Raw genomic sequence first — 25,951 nt, 5'->3', positions numbered from 1 at the left:
TACTGGCAGATGCAGTGGTTTTTTTTCCTGACATGTTGTCATGAGGGATTACCCAACACGTTTAGTAATATTGTTTCTTGTCTTACTGTCCAAAAGGAGCTCCGGTAGGTGAGCGTATAAAAGCTCTGAGCCCATTCCCTTTGCTAACTCGGGTGTGCTGGCCTCCCCCACTTAAATGAAACCACCTGATGCTTACATATATATATATGTATATATATAAAAAAACATTGGACTCGTGTACGAAACCAAATAAATTCTACATAAAATCTGCAGCTGCCACATGGGAGGTTAAAAAAAAAAAAAAAAGATTCCTTCCATACTTTTTGAAGGACATTGCTGAAGCATCTAAATAAAGGAAAGGATTTAAGGCTGTGAATGCATCAGGTTAGGAACCGAAACTCCAAAGAGAGCGGAGACTGCCACCTGTGGTGAATTCCAGCCCACGCCACTACGCGTGTAGAAATGCCTCCTTACCTGAAGGATTAAATTTTACTGTCATGGCATCTCAAGCTCAGTTCAGCAATGCCCAAGTCTGTTTTCTGACACAGCTCTAAGTCCTTTACTTTAGATAACCCAAATGGGTGGCATTTAAAATGAGCACCCACCCCTGAAAATGTAGTACTGCACAATTTAACAAAGAGCCTACAATAAACCTACATATGGGAGTGGTTACAAATCAGGCCAGCTGGTGACCCTCAGCACAGCACCAGTGTAGCCTAACGTGGTTGTCTCCCATTTCTACCCCATGTTACAAATCTAGAGGCTTATGAGAATTCCTACCTGTAAAATGGATCTAACACTTATTTCACAGATGTGATCTTGTACAGATTAGTTAATACCAAAAAAGTGCTTTTGGGATTATAGTGCGATACGTACCCTTTTCTGAGCTGATATAACACACTGATATATAACACACTGATATAAGACAACAAAACACTTCTTTAAAGTATTGGAATTAGCCTAAATATAAAGGGAAACATAAAAATTAAACTGGAAAAAAAATCTAGGTAGTGAAATGCACATTCAGCCAACACTAGCATAGATGGAAAGAAAGTAAATTTAATTCACAAAGCACAGGTCACAGTTCAACAATAAATATCAATAGACAAGGAGTTGATGTTAAAAGGTATAACAAGCTCAGATTACTTTTTTAGTCCTGAATATGACCTGCTGAATTCTGTTTCTCAGGTGCAAGAAGCACAAACACATTTGAGTACTCCCAAATTACCAAACAGCCCCAAACAAGCAAAAAACCCACAAAAACCAACCACCATCTTGCATTATTTCACATTCCATCACATTTATGGAATGTCAGGAGATGGCAGGTAGAGGGTATTTCAGGTAGAGAGCTATTACAATCCTATTCTAATTTTTGCTAGACTACCAAACATGTCACAAAATCAGTGCACATTTCAGTGTAGCTGGAGTTCTTCAGGATGCCAAAGAACTACAAGACAAAACTATGCAAAGAAGCTTTGATAGGATACACGTGTAGTACAAATGATTAAAACAATGGCTTTCAGGAAGTGAATGAAATCGGAAGAAAGAAAATCATGAGGTGACTTTCAGTGCAGAAGACAATAATGCATTCTATAATTAAGTATAATGTTTCATTCAGTTCATCCTCTCCCTCATCTTCACATAATTAAAAACTCGAAACAGATTCATGTTTTTCATTCTTTTGTTGCATATTGCATGATAAAGTATAACAACAAAAAATAAATTACAGATATTAATTAAAAAACCATTCACCAGAGCAACAAGATAAGAGGCTTGTGTATCAGGCGGAAGCAGCAGACGTCTTGTATTAAAACTTTAGAAAGTCTTTTGACGATTTCATGAGAAACACAGTCTAAATAAAATGTGGCTAAGATAGCTGCAGAGCTGATCAAGAAAACTGACTCTAGAGAATAATTCTCAATAGTTTACTGTAAAAGGAGGTGATTTTATCAGGTGGAGTTTCCATAAATGCCTGCACCAGAATGTGCTCTGTTCAGTGTTTTCATTGATCATCTGGATGATGGAAGGAATATGCTTATTAAATTAGCAATATATCAAATTAGGAAGTCCAGCATGCTGAAAGACAGGCTTCAAGGGACAAATGCAATGAATTGGGAGAAGTCTGGAAATAGAGGAAAAAATTCAACAGGGACAAGTACCAGGTATTGCACTTGGGTAAGAATTATGTGCTACATAAATACACAATCAGCTATAACTGATTTGAAGAGACCAGGATCTTACGGCAGGTCAAAAGCTCAACATGAGTCAACAAAGTCATGTGGTTGTAAGAGAAGAAAATACAATATTGGGATTACAGGCTCTAAAATACAAATACAAAATCACCCAGTTTACTTAGCATCATGAAGGTCTCAACTGGACTGTTGTGCCCAGTTTTGACACACGCTCTTCAAGAAAGATAAAAACCAAACATACAAAGCCTAAAGAAAAGTCAGAACCTAGCAAAAAATGTAGCTTAAGAAACAATAATAGAATTTGGCTTGCTCAACATAAGGAAAAGGAAATACAGACAAGGCCATGTGATGACTTAAAATACCTAAAAAGCTATTACAAAACAAAATTTCATTTTTGCCAATGAGCAAAACAATAATAAGTTTAAGCTTTAGTAAAAAAGACTACCATTAGATACCAGTAAGGATAGTAGATGTGAAATCACCATTGCTAGAACCAGTATGTTCTAAATCTTTGTTTTATGAGCTACTCACTCAAGTATTTTGCAGGTGGGCTGCAGTCTTAATTAAAACCCACAACACTGAGCCTCTGGTAATTAGTACAAATGTGCAGTTGTACACATATTCCTCATACATTTTCCCTTTACCAAACCACTTATATAGGGGGCTCTTTTAATCCACCATGTTTACCAAAAATTCGTTCTTTAGATTTCTGGAGTAATGCCTTGTCCGTTTCTTTCTATATTATTGAAAATATTTTGAAAAATTATTAAAAACCACAGAATTTTATTTAACTGTACTGAGACTCAACAAGAGTATTTAATTTGTCAAGATAAGTACATGAATAATAGTTCTACATCGGATTTTCAACTGGTCACTGCTATGTAGATTAGTTTCCATCATACTTTTCAGTTAGAACTACCATCAGACAAAAAAATTCAAATGGATGTATTATTCACCAAAGGCTTCAAATTTTCATTTCCAGAAATAGTTTACTCAAAATAGTTTCATTTAAATTCAGTTCTGTGAATTGATACTGAACTAAGTTGAAACATTTCACCCCACCATTTTCAAAAGAAGACATGAGTTCATCCATTTGAACACGATTTTTTAAATGAAATACAGTGCAACCTTTAAAAAGTTCTCTAAAAAGACTTGAAACAAAACCAAAACAGGGTGCAAGTTGTGCATAACATTTCAGTTGCATTTATATGGGGAAAACAAAGAATGGTCACTGTCCTTGCTACCTCCACACTGCAGCCACTGATGAGACTATATTACAATACAGAGAAATGCCCCATCTGATGTGAAAGTCAGATCCCATCAGCAGCTTTATGTGGTATTGAACAGAAGGTAGCTGCTCAAGGATGTACTCCAAGCATGGCATTCCTTGAGCATGTTTTGCACCTCATGCCTGTACTTTTGTGAAGAGCAGCACTGAAAGTACGGCTAGAACACGGCAAGTAAAAGGAACGGTAAAAACAAAAAGAACAATTACAAAGAAACATTCCAGTTCCACCCAAACTGCAACAACCTACTGCATGTCAAGATAAATGAAACTAATTTGAAACTATTTATTTCAATTATGGTAAAATTTGAAATATTTTAACCGAAAACTCTACAATGCATTAAAAGACTAAGCTTAATTAATATCTTAAAGGGATGCTTTACCATTGTTATCCTACCCTATCTCAATTAAAAAGGTGATTAAGTTATCTAATGTAAAAGTAAAGCCCATTAAATTAATTAAAATAATTCATACTCATCCCCTTCAACCAATCTAATTTAAGGTGTTATACCCTATCTTCAAATTCTTTTAATTAATTTAAATTGAAAGATCCAACTTCTCATGATAATCCATTTAGAACACAGGAATACTTTCAAAAATGCTTCAGATTATAGGTCAACACCAGTGCATAAAGTTAGCCTGAGTAGTACACTTAGAAACATACTTATGCCAACAACTTTTATAAAAATTAAGACAACAGATCCAATGCAAAACCCCAGCTAATCAGACAGCCAAGGTACAAAACACTGTTTAGCAATACAGAAAACTGATTGCAGTAGCTCTGCAATTCATATATTTTTTACCAAAAGGTTTTCATTGGAATATCCTGAACGGGAGAACCAATTATTACAAAACTTCAAACTGACCAAGAAAGAAAGAAGGTACTCAGAAGAGCTCAGCTGGGCTTCTTCACCTCCCACTTCTCTGAGCTGATGCCGTATTTGAAAGTATAGGCACAGAGTCAGGTTATGTCGCAATATGTAGTAGGAAAAAAATACTTTAGAGGAAGCAGATCACTGATCACTGTTATGATTATTCTTTTCACATATAGGCTCCTGATAAACAGAAGATTTTAGTGAGTGGGGAAAGCAGAAGATTGCAGGACAATACTTAAACCAGACAAATCGCTGATGTTCCATCAAAGAATAGTTTCATAAAACCAATTCTGGTAGCAAGAGTAATTTAAAAGGTACCTGCTTCTCCCCATATACTTATTTTCTGCTCCATTCCATAAGCTTTATGCTGGTTATGTCAATGTGACTGCTTGGGATGATGCTGTAAACTGAATCCGTGAAGTGAATTGGATGGGGGAGGGGAGGGAGGAAACAGCTGGGTTTTCTTAACCTTGATCATGAAATGTTTTATTTAAAAGGAAGCTACATAGTGAATAGTAAATTGTAGGAATCTTAAATATGATATTTCATTCAAAACGACGTGTTTGTCACTATCCAAACACTCTTCCAGTCAATTTATTTTTCGTTGACGACTTTTTCAAGAGGGTATGAGGTTCTGACATGGTAAACAATTTCAAACCGCCACACCAGTGGAATGAGAGAAGGCTCAGAAGACAATGAGTGGCAATTTCTTCAGGTGAGAATACCTACTGAGGCACGGAGAGGCAGGAAGCACATTCAAGTCAGTATGCTTTTCCCCACAGAAAACGAGACATTTCCTCTAAAAAAGGGGGAGAAACTTCCACAGCATCACCTGAAAAACTCAATCTGCTGCCTATTCTATTACCTGATTCTAGGTAATGTTACATGAAATACAGGAGCACCTCTGCTGCCATAAAGGATGCCATCCTATGCTTTTCCCCAAGTAGTTTGATGACATCTATCCTTTCAGGCATGATAAATCAGCAGCTGCCACAATCTCTCCATAGAGAACCTCAGATACCTTTGAGTCACACAGGGAGAGCTCTGAAAAAAGAAGTACCTCTCTGAATACATCCTCATATACTACTACCAGGAAAGAAGATACCCCTCTTGTTCTAGTTATTTGAGAGGAAGGAAGGAAGAAGGTTCTTTGTTTTAAAGTAGATTTTTAACTATTTTCTAATAAATAAAAAGAAGTCACACAATTACCAGTTTTAAATAAGCATAATGTTAAAATTAATATAATCTGAAAAAAAGAAATGAAAATTGAAAGGAGAAAATTCATTTATTTATTTCTGCCCCCCCAATATGCATTTTCAAAGAAACCTGATGTGGATTTGAAATTTAAGAAAAAATCTTCTTGTTATTTTCATGAAAAATATTATATGAAAGTGCAAAAATATTCTCCAATTTAGCTAGATTTATGGAGGGGGGAAGGCCTTTTTAACCCCCCCAGTTTTTTTCCAGTATAAAACTTGTGGCAGAGACTGGAATTTCTAACCATAAAATTAGCACAAACAAAAACAGTTCTAAAGATGGTGAGTAGGTGTTTTGCAACAGTAGCTATATCCAGACACCATGTTTTCAGGTAACTGTGCAATATTTTCCAGCAATAAAACATTTTTTACAAAAAATCAAGAAAACAAGTGAATGTGTAATTCCTCTTTTTCTGGATTTCACATAGATTACCTATTTTCCTGTTGAAACATAGCTTTAAATTGTTACCTATCCTATTTACATCTACACCAAACCGAAAGCTGAAGTCTTTGCAAGATCTACTTGCCTACAGGAGCAACAACTTTGGACTATGTGCCTGGGTAGCTCTGTTACTGTAGCACCCTCTGCTGCTCTTTTAGTTCCAAAACACGTACTTGTACACTCAACCAAGTAGAAAATAAAATGCATATATATTGAACACGTTGTTTCTTGAAAATGGTTACATTATTAACTAATGCCATATGCAGTTTAAAAGAAAATATTTTGCCATTACATATAGTATATTTGCAATTTTATACTACTTGAGCACTCTGGAATATCTTGTTTCTGTGTTAACATCAGGTAGATGCTAGATGAAAATCCCGAAACATGCTGTATTTCATTGCTTAAAATTCTCCTTTACAGACACTGTAGCTTGATTAGACTGGTGGCAATTAGTAAAGAGGCTTATATTTTGGCCCACGATCATTTAACTTAATTTAAATGTATGCATAATTTAAAATTATTACTGCAGGGATATAATTAGACAAGCATTTCAGTCATAACTGCTTTCTCCCACAAGGAAAGGCAGGGGAAGGTGATACTCTCAAAAGCTCATTCTTGCAGGATTTTCCTTGCTTTTTGGACAGTCTTCTTTGGACAGAAGAGATTTTTCTTCTGCAAGCATGGCTTGTGGCTCCTGGAGCCAACTGATGCTACCCCACAATGCCACCACTGAACCTTCTGCCTGGGATCCATCAGCTCTTTTAAAGGACTGTCTTAGGACTAGAGATGGTCTCAGGATATACCATCTTTTTAACAGATGGCATACTGTTGTCTAAAATGAACAGACTGATCCTTTCCTTCATTACAGTCCTCTTTTCCCTGCCTCCGGTTTATGCATAAAATTAAAGCTGAATGAAGTGCATTTAGAACTGCATCCTGTCTGTGTCAAGAATTCATTCAGATTTTTCACGTGGAAACTGCTCTCTCACAAAGGATGAACAAGAGAGAAAAAAATTTCACATTTTTCTGGGAAAGTGAAGACCAACTGTAATTTGTAGTGTGCATTTTCATTTACAGTAGCAATCCTACAATCAAAATGCATCTTTGGAAATCTTTCTGAAACAGACAGAATACAAGTGTAGGTACCAAGTTTTGACATGACACTACACAGAGGCAATTTCCAGAGTTAACACTTGGGACTCTGCAATACACCATTTACAGCTACCACAGTTGGCTCCACTTTTGTTCTGAAGTCGTACTGGTATAAAGCAGCACTTTTGGAAGCAGTCACAAGTACTCCTCAAAAGCTGCTTATTGATATTTTATATAATGCTGCCAGCTAGTGGTACATCTTGTACTGAGTTGATATCTACTGGGAGCGTAGAGAAAGTGGTATTAACTGGAGTCTGCTCTACCACTCTTCTTTTGATGGTGTATGGTGATGTGGCTGTTTAAGACCATAAGCAGAAAGATCAAAAAAGTGAAACAAAACGACCACAGAAATGCTCCCTGGAAGAGCTTGTTTTAACACAAGGTACTTAGGAACATTACTAGAAGAAATAAAACTCCCCCTAAAACCACATAAACCACGTTATTTGAAACAAATGAGTATGTTTAAAAAGGACATAATATGCAACATGTTTCAGATTTTACAAAATATGTTTAATACACCACTATTTCATAAACTAATAAACTCTAGCAAAACATTAATCTTCCTGATAAATACTCAATATGGCAGCCAAAACAAACACACGGAACACTAAAATATTTAACTGTTCTCTGATAACTTGGTCCAAATTGTTTAAATGAGTTTAGTGCCAGTAAATAAATTCTGACTATGCAGTGTGTCCTAAAAGAACATTAAAGTCTATAATTATTAAATGGGTCCCCTCACAGAGCATGCTACTGTAGATGGGACTGATACGTTCAATACTTGCTAGTTCCATTAATATTAGGTATTAGAAGAAATAATCTAATAGCGTTAAATACCATTTTAGAAATGCTTGGGGTTTTTTTTTAGGGTAGAATAGCATTTCATAATGTGAAGTTCTTGAAGAGCAGCACAGCAACTGCAAAAAATAGTCAACCTAATTTCAGAAATACTACAGCTATAGTTACCCTCAGAAGTAAAAAGAGGCAGGATTACTGCCTACCATTTCTACTGTCGGTTAACACATAAAGAGACAAGAAATATACAGAAAAAGGTCAAAGAAAGAGCCAATTCAAATGAAAGGATAATGGGAGTGCACACAAATTCAGTCAGGTACAATCCAAACAGAGCAGCTCAGCAAACACATGGTTGGGGGAACTTTACTATGATGGTGTAACAGACACATAGTTGCTCTGGCTTGGGCACTGGGGACATTTACTCCATAAAGATGGCAGCAAAAAAGTACAATTATTACACTCCAAGCCAGTACTTCATGCTGCCAGAGGATAACTAGTTTAGACTTACCCTAACAGAGTGTAATCTAGAGTGCTTAGGGTATAAATCGGTAATATTATATCCATACAGACATACTTACAGACACAGGCATTTAAAAATGGGGAAGCAGTGATTCTGGAAATGACTTAGCAAGCACTGTATATAATAGCACAGCATGAACCCTCAAAGCAGTACTGAATCCAAAAGGACAAAGAGGAATCTTTGTATATACAGAGAAACAATAACAAGAACTACAAATGTCATATTACTTCTGTGTTAGCACTGGTGCTTTGCCTATCAGAGTATAAGTCTTGTTCTACCATTTGTAATCAACAAAAAAGTAGCTGAAATACTGGAAAAAGTTAACAGAAGAGCTTACACCACATCTGTCAATAGTAAAGCATATGAAAACTTAGCACAGTAATTAATTTGTGTTAACAAGGAAATTTGTGTAGAATGATCACAATCTAAGCATTCACACAAAGAACAAAAATTAAGAAATTATGATACTATGTTTTAAAGAGTAAGGTATGCTGTCTTGATCCGATATGTAAAGGTTAGTATTAAAGCACTTTTACACACTTTCTCTGCTGTTCAAAATAAATACCTGAGTTGTTATCTAATGAACTAACACAACAATATTTTTTCTGGATCCAAAACTCCAGTTTGAATTTTTTTACTATTTTTTTCCCTTACTGAGAACAGTTTATGAGAGTAAAGGGACTTTTACAAAAGTCCCTCTAGCTTCCTATTCTGAGAATCTACAACATTGAACCTCCCTAAATGCCTCCCATAATTTAAGCAAAGCATTTTCTGAATGTTTTTATTGTCCAGCTCACGGTGCCTATATCTATAGCTGATGTCAACCATAATTACAAATGTGAATTTTATTTCTCAGCCTTAATATTATTAATTTGGATATTCATATATCCCTTAGATATCATTTTCATTCAGAAATCAGGGAACAAATTTCTCTTTGGCAACAGTTAAAGACTATATCCTGAAGTATTTTGTGGCAGGACCATACAACTACCTTCAATGTTCAGAACTGAATGAAAACTAGCAAATTTTAAAATGGAGAGTGCATAGTTTATGATTATTTTTTTCCTTTTGAAGGCAAAAGTTTATTAACCAAATTGACCTTTTTGCTAATGAAAAAACAATGTTTACTGAAACATAACTTTGGAACACTAAGACTGGAGTTTTGAGATGAAACATATATATATCAGAACAGTTTCTATATCATTGGTTTGATAAGGAGAAAGAGATATGCACATTTCTTGAATATCTGGCAAACTTAGACCCCTCCCAACTTTATTCTATCTGTTTGCTTGTATGAAAACAAACAAAAATAAACAAAAGAAATAAAGTAGATTAATCAAGTAAGAATTATATGCATATCTGTAAATGTTAATTATATAATAGTACTTACTCATTACATCAAAAATATTTAAATATTTTTGCTCAGCTTCTTTTCCATGATCTACTACAATTTCATAATTCAAGTCCATTAACAGCATAGATAATTTTATTAGTAAGTACACTGAAGCAGAGCCATACTGGGTCAGACATTGAAGGTCCACTTATGGCTCATCTTGTCTCAGGTTAATGCAGCCAGTAACTGATGCTTAGATAAGAGTGAAAGATCATGACAAACATATCATCCTACTGCCCCATTAATTCTCCTAACATCCAGCACTTCCTAAGCCATAAGTGATGGTGTTATATTTAATAGCCACAGTGAATTTTTCTTACACATTTTTTTCCCCTTTGCTTTTTTGAATACATGTCATGTTCTAGGATCCAAAGCATTCTGTGGGGAGGAAATTCTCAACTTGACTGTGTGCTTTCTTTCGTTTTCCTCTGGTTTCAGTTTGCCGACTCCAAGCTAGAAGTACCATTGTTTGCTTCCCATGTTCTTGCACTGTTGTTCCTCAGATAGCCACTGCTGGCCACCGGCCAACACAAATCAATGGGCTAAACTAATTTTTTGTCCAACACAGTCCAGCAGCTCTAATGTTCCCGCCACAATCACAGAACCCAAGATAATCTGTACTGGGATGACTTAAGGGTACATCCACAAAAACAACCGTGTTATGCTGTAGCACATAAAACACTATGGTAGGTAGACCTGTGCCTCTGACTGCAGTAATGGTGTTTCTCAGCAAAATGAAATGGTTATTGAGGGCTCATACAGAAATATTTTATATTGCTAAAACTAGACTTCTATCAACATAGTACTGTATTTAAATAAACATTGACTTACAGACATTCCCCGTGTTGTCAAAACTTGTAAGAACATCTTTAACATTCAAGAGTCCATTGTGGAATCTGGAAGAAAACATAAATAGTGACTTTACCAACATATGAACAATTAAAAAAAAAACAAACCCTTGCCTCATCAGAAAAGAGGTTCACTGCACCAGTTCACTTCTCACAAACCCCTTTCCCAGACAAGTAGCAAACAGGTACTACTGTAGCCACCAGGGGGAAAACAAGGGGACAATCACTTGTCTTCAAAGTTCTATCCTCAAAATCCATGAATCAGGAACAGAAACTAATATTTTATCAAAAGGAAAACATTTCCAAAGAGCATCAATTTTTGTTTAGTTGCAGAAATCACATATAGGAAAGGAATAAAGCTATTTCTTTGAAGAGGAAAAACAAAAGACTAGTTTTGAACAGCAGCTGTACACACATTCCTATTTTCTCCCACAAAATCAAGAACACTTCATTTAATTAATATGAACAATGGAACTGATTAATGTGTTCAGCCAACTGCATTTTCTGTAGTTTTACATTTGCATAACCCAAGTGAAATAAACATTCAAAACTGGGGATAATATATTAATTAACTGAATTTCACACACCAACTGCAAATTTTAGAACAGTGAGCAAAACACTAACAGCAGCGGAAAGCACATGCACCAAAACTGAATAAAAATTTGCCTAAGAAGCTTCCTCTAAATGTTATAGATGTCAGGCTAGATGGATTCACACACGCACAAAAAAGCAACTAATTTTTTAACTATTCCAAGCTAATCTAGGCTCAAAACGAACAAAACAAAAAACCTCACACTTTACAACAATCAGATCACGCAGTTGTTTCACAAATGCACTAAAAAAAATCTAAAAAGAATTCAGCAAGGCAGTAAAATACAACCTTTTAATAATGTTTCAAATATAGCCTCTAAGGCTGTTTAGGAACATGCTAATTTGAAATACTGAAAAAATGGAATAAATCCAACAATTCTAGCACCTACAAAATTAGTTTGCATTCTCTCAGCTTTTCTTTCCTGAAAGGAGATCATTGTAAGAATGAAAAAAAAAAAATAATAATCAACCTTTTGCAAATATGAAACTTTACCGTGCAAAAAAAGCTATTTATAGCTTCCAATAAGCATAAGCATTAAATAAAGAAACATTTACATGTTAAATTTTGAGAAGCACCAAACAGCAACTAGACTAATTCTTAACAAAAAAGAAAAACAAATGGAATTCGAATTAACAAACTGAAATGAGATCATAAACAGGGGCAACAAAATTTATGAAAGATGTCAGAAAAGAATCAACCAGACATTAGAGCTCTTCTCCCAGCTACTTAAAAACAAACCAAAAATATATTCTTTAGCTGCAGTGGAAGCCTACAAGAATTCTGATGGATCGTGTGGACTTAAAATGCACCTTTTCTTTTTTTTTGGCAAGTTTGTTTTCAATCAGCTTGGACAACTGATGCAACAGAGTTAATTCAAGGGAAATAACAAGAAAGCAGACAGGATCAGTAGTTCTGCCAACCCCAGAGCTGCCCTTTAAACTGTCCCCTGCTGACTCCTTAGCATCCTACAAACTCCATAACTGTGCAGATGTCTGACACAGTTAGGGTCTCTCAGACAGCTGTGAATGTCTCATCTTCTAAATGAATGTAAGATGGGGAGTGGGGGAGGGGAGATGCTGAGACAGTAAAGAAATATTTTAATCTTTGTTGGCATGTAGATTAGTCCTGGGATAACATGGTTTAGTCTGTTTTTTTCTCCCCCCAACTTCTTTACGTACATAGTCCACATATAAAGGAGATTTATCATGCAAATCTCCAAGTGAAGCAAACAGATATGAGGATGAACAATTTAGCAATCTAGCCGCTGCAGTTCAACAGAATGCTCTGAAGAAAGAGAAACAGAAGTGGAGTGTCCTGGTCTAGAGAATAATACAATTTATATACTTCAGGGTCAAAAGGTAGACAAAGGCAAAGAGAAATGATAGTACCACAGCACTGGCCCTAAAATTATCACTAAAGCAAATTTCAGGCTGTTTCCAAGATAATGGTTTATAACTGGAGATGAGAAGTGGACAGCTCCAAAGAATAAGCTAAGATTCCACAACAGATGCATGCCACGCACTTACTGTTTTTAAGGTTTTCCTGAAATGTTGGTTATGTTTTATTTAACCCACTGAATGTTCTTCATCTATATTATTACTTTTGGTACACTCAGTTTTCATTAAGGATCAGTTCTTTCTCTGATTCTAAAACATTCTTTCCATAATTAAAATCAACACACACAAATTTCAAACGTGTTCTTATATTCATTATTCAGCGGTCAAAAGCTTGTGGTGTCCAAGTACAAACACAACACACCCCAACGTTTGCTCTCTTGGCCAGCAGAAGCGTTTTGCACAGGCACCCTTTTCTGGCTGCCTGCAACATTCAAAATCTCTTCATCTAACTCTGTCTCAGCAATCTCTTTCGTGCTTTCACAAATTTTACGACTGAGGAAAGCAACATGCCAACACCTGATCTACTTGTGAAAGGGAGAGCTCAGGGAGACACAATTCCAAACAGCAATAGCCACATTTCTCCATTTGGAGGACTGTATTTTTCGAGCCTGTAGACAAACTCTGCACCAGCTACTGCCCAACCCTTTTTCATCACAGATCTGACTTGCAGACTAAAAGTTACGTGCACCTGTAAATACAGGTATTCTCTAACCCCAAATTCTGCCATAAATTTCACGCTACTCAGTCCTGCACCTAAAACCCACAGCTTCTAGTTTGGGATCAACTGCTCTGCATGTATCTCCCCAGCAGCTCTGGGAGAGGTGCTGCTTCATTGTCCCATCCCATCCCATCAGCTGCTTCTCCATTACCAAGCACAGAGAAAACTGCCAATACACACCACATCTTGTTTTGGTGAATGCCCGTCATAATCAGAGCTTTCCCCAGTATGCCTTATAAACTGCCCATAAAGAGTTTCTAAGTGTCATGTGCACTGAATTACAAAAGTCAAGGAAAGGAATCACAGAAGCTTGTGGTTAAATCCCAGCCCCAAAATTCCCATAAATTTCCACAGGCATGTCAAAATACAGACCATCATCAGTATTTAGTGCTTTGGAATATGTCATGAATGCTGTACAGTTCAAAGAACTTCCAAGCTGTGATTGCTGAGACCAACAAAGTACTTCAAACAAGCATAGGTAAGCATCACAGAGAAAGCGAACTTCAGGCCAACATGGTTAATCTGATCTGCAGTGTTCTTACAATACTTCAAAATAAAACAAAGTCCTCAAAGTACGACATCCAAAAATTTCTACAGCTGAGGCAGAAACTTATAGAAGACAAATCTATGAATTATAAACTAATTTAATTCATGTTCCTCCTAATATGAAGCAAAGCAAAATTCCTTACTCTGGACTATGAATAAATCGACTTTGGATGCATAAATAAAGTCAGAGAGAGAGGTATCTTTAAAATATATTAATGTTCCTTCCTCTCCGATACAGGCAATACAAGTGGCAGACTTTTACATGTATTTATAAATAGCTGTAGAGAGCAGAATAAAATAATCCTGCAGTAGCTCCCTATTAATGTATGCATTTCATCAACGATAATGAAACAAAACTATGCTCCTTCTTTTCTATTATTCTTCAACTGAATAAGGAAAAATAATACAAATAACAAAATACATATAGTAAACTTAAAATACAAAAACTAAGGTAGACTACATTTCCATATAATACTCAAAATAAAGAAAACCACAACACACCACAATACATTGTTAACCTGGATACAAACTAAAAGTACAATATTTGTGGAAAATGACAGACAGGATAAGGGTGAAAACTTAATGCTGAGGCTTTGTAACTGCTAAAACTTTTTGTAAGGCAAAAGGCTTGGTGAGTGTCACCATCAATTGTCATTGTAGCCCAGTAAGAAACTCAGAGCTATCTGCAAACTTTTTTACCTGATCAAATGTTTTTTTGTGGGCCAGAGTATCGCAAAACAAGGTAAGTCCTCTTTCACTCCAGTTCCAGATCTCAGCTTAATATGGTAAGAAAACAAAACAATGGCTTCTTTGACTTCAAATTGTTTTTACAAACATACGTCTTGGGCATATGACAGAACAGTCTTAGTTTCATCAGTGAATTAAAGTAGTCTGTTATCAAATCACTTTTTATCTCTTTCCTCAATTTCCCGCTCCTGTGGCCAAGCTTTTATGCTGCTAAATCCACACGATGTCTCTTAGCATGCAATAAATGGAAGAAAGTCAGTTTATCATACCAGCACAAATTGTCCATAAGGAGTAGGCAATATTCCTTGAAATCTGTTTCCTTTTATTTTTTTATGTCTATCCCTAAAATAAAAATTCATTAAAACTTCAAAACGTTATTAACAGAAATATCCTATAGGGATAGCCAATGCAATTCACTCATAAACCATTTTCTAACATACCACTTGCCACAGACAAATAACATGCCTCTCATTTCTAAACCAAAGGTCCAGAATCATCTAATAATCTCTTTCAGATTTTTATCTAAAGGTTTATTCATATTCAGAATAAAGGCATAACACCTTGTAAAGAACACAACACTCTTTACAAAGATTTAACCCTTCCTGTAAGCTGCTAACATTGTTCTTTTCCATTCTGCATTTTAGTATTTGAAACACCAAATGACTGATCAATGGAAAATATTTTACCACAGAAATAACTTATTTCTTCTCTAATTGCTTAAAATGAGCCTACAATTTAAAAGTAAATCCATATCCTGAAATAGAAAATTTGAAGATATTGATTGCTTCTTTTTTAACTCTAATAAAAGAATAATTTTCCTGTCTAAAAGACAGACACCACCTCCACAGTGAGACACTGCATCTTTATGATCTATAATCACTTCATTGCTAGAACTATTAATACAAAATTTAAATGTAAAAGCACATTCCTGACTAAGAATTGAAGGATTTAGAAATGCAACATTAAATAAACATTTTAAAATGTCTCTACTTACTTACTCTTTATCTTCTTATCACCAAGAAAATAAGTATTTGGCATGTAATTTATAACAGCAAAACGAAATACCTCCAAAGTTAAAAAGAACTTGAACCATGCTAACAAACATCAAAGTTTTATGAATAAAAACATATTTTTAATGGAGAAAAGAACCAGAAGGCCAGATAATATCTGTAATGAAACATAGCTTTTTCCACTTCAAGCTTGCAAGAAATTTCACTCAAAATGAGATCTATATTTTTCACCTGCAGACTAGATTACTCAGTTTACTGCATTCAAATCTGAACGTGAAAACTTCAGCAAGATTACAGCTTGGACTAATATGTCTGCATTCTCCATGTTAGACTGCCATAAACATTCAGTCCGATTCCCAGGCTAACTTCCTGTCCGTTTAGGGATTTATTTTTTAACTAACATTAATTGCAAACAACACTAGAGAGCAATTTCATGTATGTAGCCACCCAATTCACATCATTAAGACAAGGATATAGTGTGCAGGAGCATCAAATATGGTATAAATTCAAATTACAGTAGACTAATCAAATGAGATTCTGGATTATAACACAAGAAATTTCATTTTGACATATCTTTCAATGCTAACAAAAAAATCACACTCATCAGACACTTCTTTTCATACCCCAGAGCTACCGCAAAGCACCTTAGTACATATACAAACTTCAAGAGGCCACCTTCCACCATGTATTGTGAATCTACATTTCATTAAGCACACTAGAGATCACTGTTTAATCAGAAGAATCAATAATGTTGTCACCTCAAGGATCTAGTCAAAATGGCACATAAATGCAGCTTAATTTTTTTAAGAAGAAAATGCCTTGTATTGGTGCTTCTGGCTTCCTACTTTGGAGGATTTGTTATTAAGAACGATTCTAAAAACAAACTAGTGACAAAAAACCATGGCACAAGCTCTTCTTTCCTGAATATGAATCCAACCTGAATTTGGTTAGAAAAATAGCAGCTTATTAAAACAGCTGCACTGAGAGGTTCAGAAAAGCATGCACATGACTGGTAGTTCCCACCGAAGCTTCTTTTTGCCTAATAAACTGGCCCCCAAGTCCCGTGAGAGCAGTAATTCCAGCTAGGTCATAGCATATCTGAATATACAATTTGATCGGTTTTGATAGCCCTTGAACTGATATAGCTTGACCTTTATACTCTTTGCCAAAAGCCACTAACAACCTTATGAACTTTCTTAAGCATTTAGTCTTGTCAAGATATTAGCCGACAACCCTTTTAACATCCAACATATGCAATGAGCTTTCCCAAGAAGATGTTAATGCATAAGGAAAACATATGTAGATGAAAATTCAAAAGCACTTTTGTCAAGATTTTAGAGGGGCCATAGCAACATTTTTTTCCTGACAAAAAGATATATAAAAAGGCTCTCCTACTCAAGCACACTGTTCTGATGTTATTGCTAGTAATATGCTAATAATATGCTCTCGTTATCGTGTTAAAATAATTTCTATTGATGAAAATTATGATAATTAATATTTTGCCAATGGGAGGAGAAAAATGAAGGAAAGAATTCTCTGTATGTCTGACAGACTTAAGTTTCCAAGACATGATCAGTTCTCAAAGATCCAGGAATGCTTACTCTGAGATTTCTTATCTTCTAGATACACAAGTTTCAGCAAGGAGAAGTGTTGCTCTGTTATGTACATTAAACTGTTATGCTTATTCTCTTAAATTACTGCTTCTGCAAAAACAGAGAGGAACCTTTATTTAACGCAGACTTAAGGTAAAGCAGATTTTGTTGCAGGATTTATACTTTGTCCCTGGCAAAACACACAGCAAGTATTTTCTCCTTCCCTTCTTCACCTTCCTGCAATATTCTGAAATCATAAGTATATACGACCTGTGGCCACTACTTCAATATACAGAGAAAACATTTTAATATAGAAGTGTAAGTTGTGATCATTATTGCTAAAATGATAGGTGATTACCATATTTATAAATCACTGAGTATATTCTAGAGCAGAACAAAATACAGGGAAAAAATAGAAACAAAAAATCCCCACCAGGAGAAAATCTGCCTATTCTCCTCAATAAACAGTTTTTGAAACCCAATGTGAGCCTTCTCCAGCACAGGAACTGTACATTTCCGTTGGCCAAGCTCAGAGGAACATAAAAGATTAAAACAAAATCCCCATACTTAGAATACCATATAATGATCACCAGTAATAAAATCATGCATGAACAAACATGTTTGTTCGCAGTCTACAGTTTAAGCTGTGTCCTATTATCAGTGAAGCTACTGTTAGCCAAATAGAAATGCCAAACAAAATGGTGACATGGGAAGTGATGGAAACACAAGTACACAAATATCAAATGTCAGAGCAAGATCAGCCTGACATTCCCTTAGTTTTTGTACTGCTGGCACAGGTGAACTTCAGATCACCTCCTACCTTAAAACTCACACAACTAGTCAATCAAGTAAGTGACACCCAGTGTTGCAAACCATGGTAGTGAACTAAGGAGACTGAATGACAAGTTCAGGACTGCAGCATAAAGGATTGCAGACTTGCTCAGCCTAAATTCTAACTAATCACGAGTGTGCCTCTGAAGACCTAAAAGCAGGGACTGCACAAAGAGATTAGGAAGACTGTGAGCATCTGGATAAATGTGAAGCATTCCCCAGCAGTTCACTGGAAAAGTCCATATGCTGAAAAAACACTGTACCTACTTCTATTACAAACAGGCAGTATTTTCAAATGGAAACGTTTTCTTTTGAAGCCTTCTAGCATCAATAAGTATAAGCTTGGAAAATGAAAAATTAAGGCTTATAAATAAAGGTCTAAACAATTTTGTATTTGACTTTTCACCCAGCTGCAAATTAAAGGAAACTTGCAACAACATGGGATTGTTTGGTTGGGTTTTTTTTGTTTGGTTGGGGTTTTTTTCTTGTTGTTTTGTTTTACAATCTTGCAAAAATGCCACTGAATGATGGTCACTTGTTTGTGTTAGATCTTAGTTTCCAAGACTGACTTTAAAGGTCCCAGTTAAATAAAAATGCACTTTACGATTATGATGACTCAGGCTCTCCAGAATATCTTCTACTGTGTACAGAATGCAAAATCCTACACCCTCAGCAGGGCTAATTAGGGGCTGCAAAACAAGTATTGATTCAGGAATGCTTAAGTTACTGTTGCAATGATACCTGTTGAGGTAAAACCAAGTTATAGATATGTACAAAACTGAAAAAGGAAAAGGAAACCAAAGCAGGAAAAAAGGGGAAAAAAACACCAACACATAGTAATAAATGGGAGCTCTCAACTGTACTGTTTTGCTAAAGCTACTGAGAATTCATAAACACTCCTTCAGAGGGTTTTTTTTGGGGGGGGGCAGGTTTTTTTTTGGGGGGGGTGGTGGTTCTGTATTTGTGGGCTTTTTTTTTTTAAATGCAGACATCTTCATTGTTTTACCTGCTCTAATATAAAACAGATTTCTTCATTAGCCATAAACCATTTCCATAGGAATAGGAATTTTTGTATTCTTTTGGTTTGCACATTGACTTTCAAATTATCATTGAGTTTTACAAGAACTATTAAGAAGAAAATTGAATAAAATATAGATCACTACCAAAAAGCTTTTAGAACTTCACGAATAACAACATGTCATTGAAATTTTTATTAACATTACAAGTAAATGTGTTCAGGTTTTTTACATCCTATTTATATCTGAAGAATATCAAAACAGAAAGCTATTAGAAATATAAAATAAATGCTTGTATTTGCATAGGTACAATCATCGGTATTTTCATTCATGCTCTGCCACTTCAGTGAAATGTACCAAAAAAAAATAAATCAAACAAGCTGCTTACTGTAACAAACAACTAAAAATAACATCTAACAGTTTAGTTGTAAACTATGCCCTAGTTATACAAAACACTGGAAAAATGACTAATGAGTTTTATATTTGAGGCCTGCACAAGATCTTAAGAAGTACTTAAAACTTAAATGACAGTTACCTTAAGGACACACTATACTCAGGATAAAAGATGCTTTTATACTGAACCCAGGTCCCAGTTTCCTCTTCTGTATTCTGGTCTTCTACTGAAAAGAGATTGAACGATGCGAACCTTCTTACAGACACTTGTTGGAGATGCACATCTTTCAAGTGCTTTTTCTTCAGAACCTTTGAAATGAAGAGCAAACAAAACATTAAGAATAAAACTTTCAAAAAATGAACAAACACAGGTTTATTTAACTGAAGAGGCAAGTCTGGAATCAACCATTATAGCTATTAGGTAATAGCTATGAATAACTAGTCCAGGTATGTCAAGCCTGAGAAACTAACAGTGGTATTGATTGCAGAGGTCAAGAGAATGGGTTCTGAATGTATTACGTCTCAATATATTTCTTCATGCCTACTTCCTGTTGACATTGAAAGGAACAGACGAGCTCAGTCTGTTAATACGTGGCTCTGTGGCTGGTGTCACCGCCACAATTTTGGGTTTTTCAACAATGGAATGGCCTATGCGGCACCAGGCCTGCTGGCAGCAGATGGGGGTTAGCTCACTCAAAGGGGGAGAAGGGCTTTTGCCCCAAAATCAGCAGGGGTCATTAACAGGGCTTTAAACTAGATTCGATGGGGGAAAGGGGTATTATTGGGTTTGCCCATGACCAGCCAAGGGATGTTGTACCAAGGACAGAGGAACAGGGTGCTGGTGAGGGCCTGCAGCCATTAGCTCCAAAATGTGCTGGCTACACTGCAGCATGCTCAAAGTCTTACATAGACAAGCCAGGAGCTCCTGGACCAACAGGAGCCAATGGGGAGGCACTGTTAATACATGGCATAGGAATGCTGCCTGGAGAGCAGCACAAAGTAATTACAGCTGCTCCAGCCAAGTCAGCCTCAACGAAGACACGGCTGAAGTGCCTCTATGCAAACGCACAGAGCATGGGGAACAAACAGGAGGAGCTAGAGATGTGTGCACGCCTCCAAGGCTACGATCTCATTGGCATCGTAGAAACATGGTGGGATGACTCCTATGACTGGAGTGTTGGCATGGAAGGCTACAGGCTCCTCAGGAGAGACAGACAAGGGAAACGAGGAGGCAGTGTTGCCTTATATGTCAACAACCAGCTGGAATGCATGGAGCTCAGCCTAGGGATGGATAAAGAGCCGACTGAGAGCCTACGCGTCAGGATTAAAGGGAAATCAGGAGCAGGGGACATTACAGTAGAGGTCTGCTACAGGCCACCCGACCAAGAAGACCGAGTGGTTGAAGCCCTCTATAGACAGATAGGGGCAGCATCATGTTCACAGACCCTGGTCCTCATGGGTGACTTCAACCACCCCGACATCTGTTGGAAGGGTAACACAGCCAGGCATAGGCAATCCAGGAGGTTCTTGGATTGCACTGATGACAACTTCCTTCTCCAAGTGGTTGAGGAGCCAACAAGGAGAGGAGCTATGCTGGACCTTGTCCTTACCAACAAGGAGGGGCTGGTAGACAGCGTCAAACTCAAGGGTAGCCTGGGCTTTAGTAACCATGAAACGGTCAAGTTTCAGATCCTTGAGGCAGCGAGGAAGATGCACAGCAGGCTGACCACCCTTGACTTTGGGAGAGCTGACTTTGGCCTCTTGAAGAAACTGCTTGGTATGGTGCCATGGGATGAAGCACTGGAGGGAAGAGGGGCCCAAGACAGTTGGTTAATATTCAAGGATCACCTCCTCTAAGCTCAGGAGCAATGCGTCCCTACAAAGAGGAAGGCAGGCAGAAAAGCCAGGAGGCCTGCATGGATGAACAAGGAGCTCCTGGACATGACCAAAAGGCAAAAGGAGTGGAAACAGGGGCAGGTAGCCTGGGAGGAATACAGAGGAATAGTTCGAGCAGACAGGGATCGGGTTAGACAAGCTAAAGCCCAGATGGAACTAAATCTAGCCAGGGACATATAAGACAAACAAAAAATTCCTTCTTTAAGTATGTCAGCGAGAAAAGAAAAACTAGGGAAACTGTGGGCCCTCTCCAGAAGGAAACGCAAGAACTGGTTACCCAGGACAGAGACAGAGCTGAGGTACTCAATGACTTTTTTGCCTCAGTCTTCACTGGCAAGGACTGCAGCCACACTACCCATGACGCAGAATGCAAAGGCAGGGATTGGGAAAATGGGGAACCGCCCACTGTAGGTGAAGATAAAGTGCGAGACCACCTGAGGAACATGAAGGTGCACAAGTCCATGGGACCCAATGAGATGCATCTGCGGGTCCTGAGGGAAGTGGCAGATGAGGTCACTAAGCCACTAGCCATCATATCTGAGAAGTCGTGGTGCTCTGGTGAGGTTCTTGCTGACTGGAAAAGGGGAAACATAACCCCTATTTTCAAAAAAGGAAACAAGGAGGACCCAGGGAACTACAGGCCAGTCAGTCTCACCTCTGTGCCTGGCAAGATCACAGAGCAGATCCTCCTGGAAACTCTTCTGAGGCACATAGAAAACAAGGAGGTGACTGGTGGCAGCCAGCGTGGCTTCACCAAGGGCAAGTCATGCGTGACAAATTTGGTGGCCTTCTACGAAGGGGTTACAGTGGCAGTGGACAAGAGAAGACCAACTGTTGTCATCTACTTGGACTTGTGCAAAGCGTTTGCGCTGTCCCACATGATATCCTGGTTTCTAAATTGGAGAGACATGGATTCAACAAATGGACCACTCGGTGGATAAAAAACTGGTTGGACGGTCGCACTCAAAGAGTTGCGGCCAACGGCTTGATGTCCAAGTGGAGAGCAGTGACGAGTGGCGTTCCTCAGGGGTCAGTACTGGGACTTGTACTGTTCAACATTTTTGTCAGCAACATGGACAGTGGGGTCGAGTGCACCCTCAGCAAGTTTGCCGATGATACCAGGTGAGGTAGACACACTGGAGGGGAGGGATGCCATCCAGAGGGACCTGGACAAGCTGGAGAGGTGGGCCCAAGCCAACCTCATGCAGTTCAACAAGGCCAAGTGCAAGGTCCTACATCTGGGTCAGGGCAATCGCAAGCACAAATACAGGCTTGGCAGGGAATGGCTGGAGAGCAGCCCTGAGGAGAAGGACCTGGGGGTGCTGATTGACAAGAAGCTCAACATGAGCTAGCAATGTGCGATCGCAGCCCAGAAGGCCAACTGTATCCTGGGTTGCATCAGAAGTGTGTCCAGCAGATCAAAGGAGGTGATTCTGCCCCTCTACTCCACTCTCATGAGACCCCATCTGGAGTACTGCATCCAGCTCTGGAGTCCCCAACAGAAGAAGGACATGGACCTGCTGGAGCGTGTCCAGAGGAGAGCCACAAGGATGATCCGAGGGCTGGAGCACCTCTCCTATGAGGAGAGGCTGAAAGAGTTGGGGCTGTTCAGCCTGGAGAAGAGAAGGCTCCGAGGAGATCTTATTGCGGCCTTCCAGTACCTAAAGGGGGCCTACAGGAGAGCTGGGGAAGGACTTTTTACTAGGGCATGTAGCGATAGGACGAGGAGGGATGGCTTTAAACTGGAAGAAGGCAGGTTCAGATTAAACATTAGGAAGAAGTTTTTCACTTTGAGGGTAGTAAGGCACCGGAACAGGTTGCCCAGAGAGGTTGTTGAGGCCCCATCCCTGGAGGTGTTCAAGGCCAGGCTGGATGTGGCCTTGGGCAACCTGGTCTAATGGGAGGTGTCCCTGCCTATGGCAGGGGGGTTGGAACTCGATGATATTCAAGGTCCTTTCCAACCTAAACCATTCTATGATTCTATGATTCTAATATGTATATTATATCTCAATAATCGTAAAGCAAATGTATTACATTCATAAGTACTCAAAGTTGCTTTTTTAACTCCCACTCCAGTGAACCCACAGCAGAATGAGAGAGGCAGACTGGGTTCTTCCCTATTCTCCCATCACCACTGTGAAACTTTCTGTGCCACTCACTGTCCCCGTAAATTAAAAAAATCCTGAGTGATATGTTTGCCAGGTATACTACTTCCTATCTAGAAGTCTACTGCTGCACACTTGCAGAACTGCTGCCAAACTTGCTATCTATCCCAGGCACCAGAATTTCAGATGCCTCAACTACATATTCCCCTAGTGGGCCCCCATAAGGGGACTGATGCATTAGCCAACCTTTACATGATCCCAAAAATACATTGACAGCACCAAGTTCAGCTCTAAGAGACTGAAGAATTCAGGGCACCAGCAGAAGCAGAATGTGGCCATTTGCATTGTGTTATAGCTAAATGATTAAAACACTTGTTCAGATAAGTGAAAACATGGGGTATATCTGTCCCGCATAGTCCGCTGCACTCAACAGGAAGAGCGTGGCCAGCAGGTCGAGGGGGGTCATCCTTCCCCTCTACTCTGCCCTGGTGAGGCCACATCTGGAGTATTGTGTCCAGTTCTGGGCTCCCCAGTTCAAGAAGGACAGGGAACTGCTGGCGAGGGTACAGCAAAGGGCTACAAAGATGAGTAGGGGATTGGAACATCTCTCTTATGAGGAAAGGCTGAGGGACTTGGGTCTTTTCAGTCTAGAGAAAAGAAGACTGAGGGAGGGTCTTATTAATGCTTACAAATACTTAAAGGGAGGGTGCCAGGGGGATGGGAGCAGTCTTTTTTCAGTGGTGCCCAGTGATAGTACAAGAGGTAACGGGCACAAACTTGAACATAGGAAGTTCCATCTTAACATGAGGAGGAACTTCTTTACTGTGAGGGTGACAGAGCACTGGAACAGGCTGCCCAGAGAGGTTGTGGAGTCTCCCACTCTGGAGACATTCAAAACCCGCCTGGATGCTGTCCTGTGCAACCTGCTGTAGGTGACCCTGCTCTGGCAGGGGGGTTGGACTAGATGATCTCCAGAGGGCCCTTCCAACCCTGACCATTCTGTGATTCTGTGTCTTCAGGGAGTGAGGTATCAACTCGTCCGTACAGGAAAACCCAGCACCCAGCACATTTGAGCTGTATCATTGCACAGAAGACACCCAGCATTTCCCTGCCAGACAAAAAGGCTTATTCTTTAGGTTAGTGATGTGCAGGGAGAGATGTCCTGGGTTTACCTTCTTTCTTCTAACATTGGATGGAATACATAAATAATTGCCATTACATTTTTAAAATGATGGTGCACAAGCAGTCCACAGTGATGAAAAACAACGGAGCAGAAAATAAACTCATCAGTATAAATAGAGCTACAAGGAATAGCTCTATTGAGTAGGATAGCACCACAGTCTAGTTTTTCGACAACCAGAGCTAAATCTGAAGTCTAATGAGAAGTAACTCTCCAGAATTACAAAACTTGAAATGGAAGCTTTGCATATGGTTTGCATACAAAAAAATAAAGGTCAACCTTTGTTGACCATGCTTTAACTGGAAATACACCCAACAGTCTTACAATTTAGTGCCACGACCTATTATCTTGCAGAATACTTGGAAATACTACATATGTGAGCAGAGCAATTGTGTTTCCAGGTCTGATGCATCAGGCTTACTGCTTTTGGATCTGTTTTCATCATCAACTCTCAGCATAGGAAAGGCACAGGCATTTTCAATAAAGTATTAAAAATGGCTCTGTGCCATCCATGCTATTTCTTTTACTTCTTTAACACACAGGGAAAATACACACATGAAGAAAATCACAAAAACAGCAAAACAGGAGAACGAAATGCAAAGACTAGCAGAACTGAGACCTTCATATAAGGGTGGCACGCCTGGAAACGTAACAGCCAGCTGCTTCTTGTACTGAAAGGCCTCTGCACAAGAACTTTACAGGTGTATGCAAGCGTTGGACTTGTACATGGGTCATACATAAAATATTATCTAAATAAAAGATTCTCTTCCAACAATTAGGTACCTTAAAAGAAAAAAACGCCAAGAACAACAACAAAAAAATCCCCAAATGATGCAAGCTCACACTTTTACCCTGCGGTTTTCTCTCTCTGACTTGCATTTTTTTTCCTCTCTAACTTCACCTAGCAATATAGAATTCTAAGGCAATTCTTTCTTCATTAACATACAAGATGTTAAAAAAAAAAAAAGTATCAGCAAACTGTCTCCTGGTTTAGAAAGATTCTAGTAAAATATTACCACAGATGTCCATTGCAGGGCCCTCAGTATTTAATGACAGTATTAGGCGCATATTTAGAACTCCCTATAAAACCTAAAGCTGTTTGATCTCTCTTAAAAAACAAACAGCATATGGAGAAAGGCAGCCATATGAAATTGCCTGTATTTCTTT

General features: G+C 38.2%; 1 protein-coding gene across 1 annotated transcript in view; it reads right to left on the bottom strand.

Moving 5' to 3' along the window:
• Positions 1-25,951, bottom strand: part of CAMKMT (calmodulin-lysine N-methyltransferase) — a 236,592-nt gene that overhangs the window by 207,727 nt on the left and 2,914 nt on the right. The window contains exons 2-3 of the mRNA XM_082481762.1: positions 19,746-19,912; positions 10,745-10,809 (exon numbers count right to left, since the gene is read on the bottom strand). Coding sequence (XP_082337888.1) covers positions 10,745-10,809; positions 19,746-19,912 — 232 coding nt within the window. The remainder of the gene's footprint in view (positions 1-10,744; positions 10,810-19,745; positions 19,913-25,951) is intronic.

Source organism: Vanellus vanellus, assembly GCF_965231255.1.
Source record: "Vanellus vanellus genome assembly, chromosome: 3".
NCBI lineage: Eukaryota > Metazoa > Chordata > Aves > Charadriiformes > Charadriidae > Vanellus > Vanellus vanellus.
Note: the sequence above shows the minus strand (reverse complement) of the source record. Positions and strands in the feature narration are given on the sequence as shown.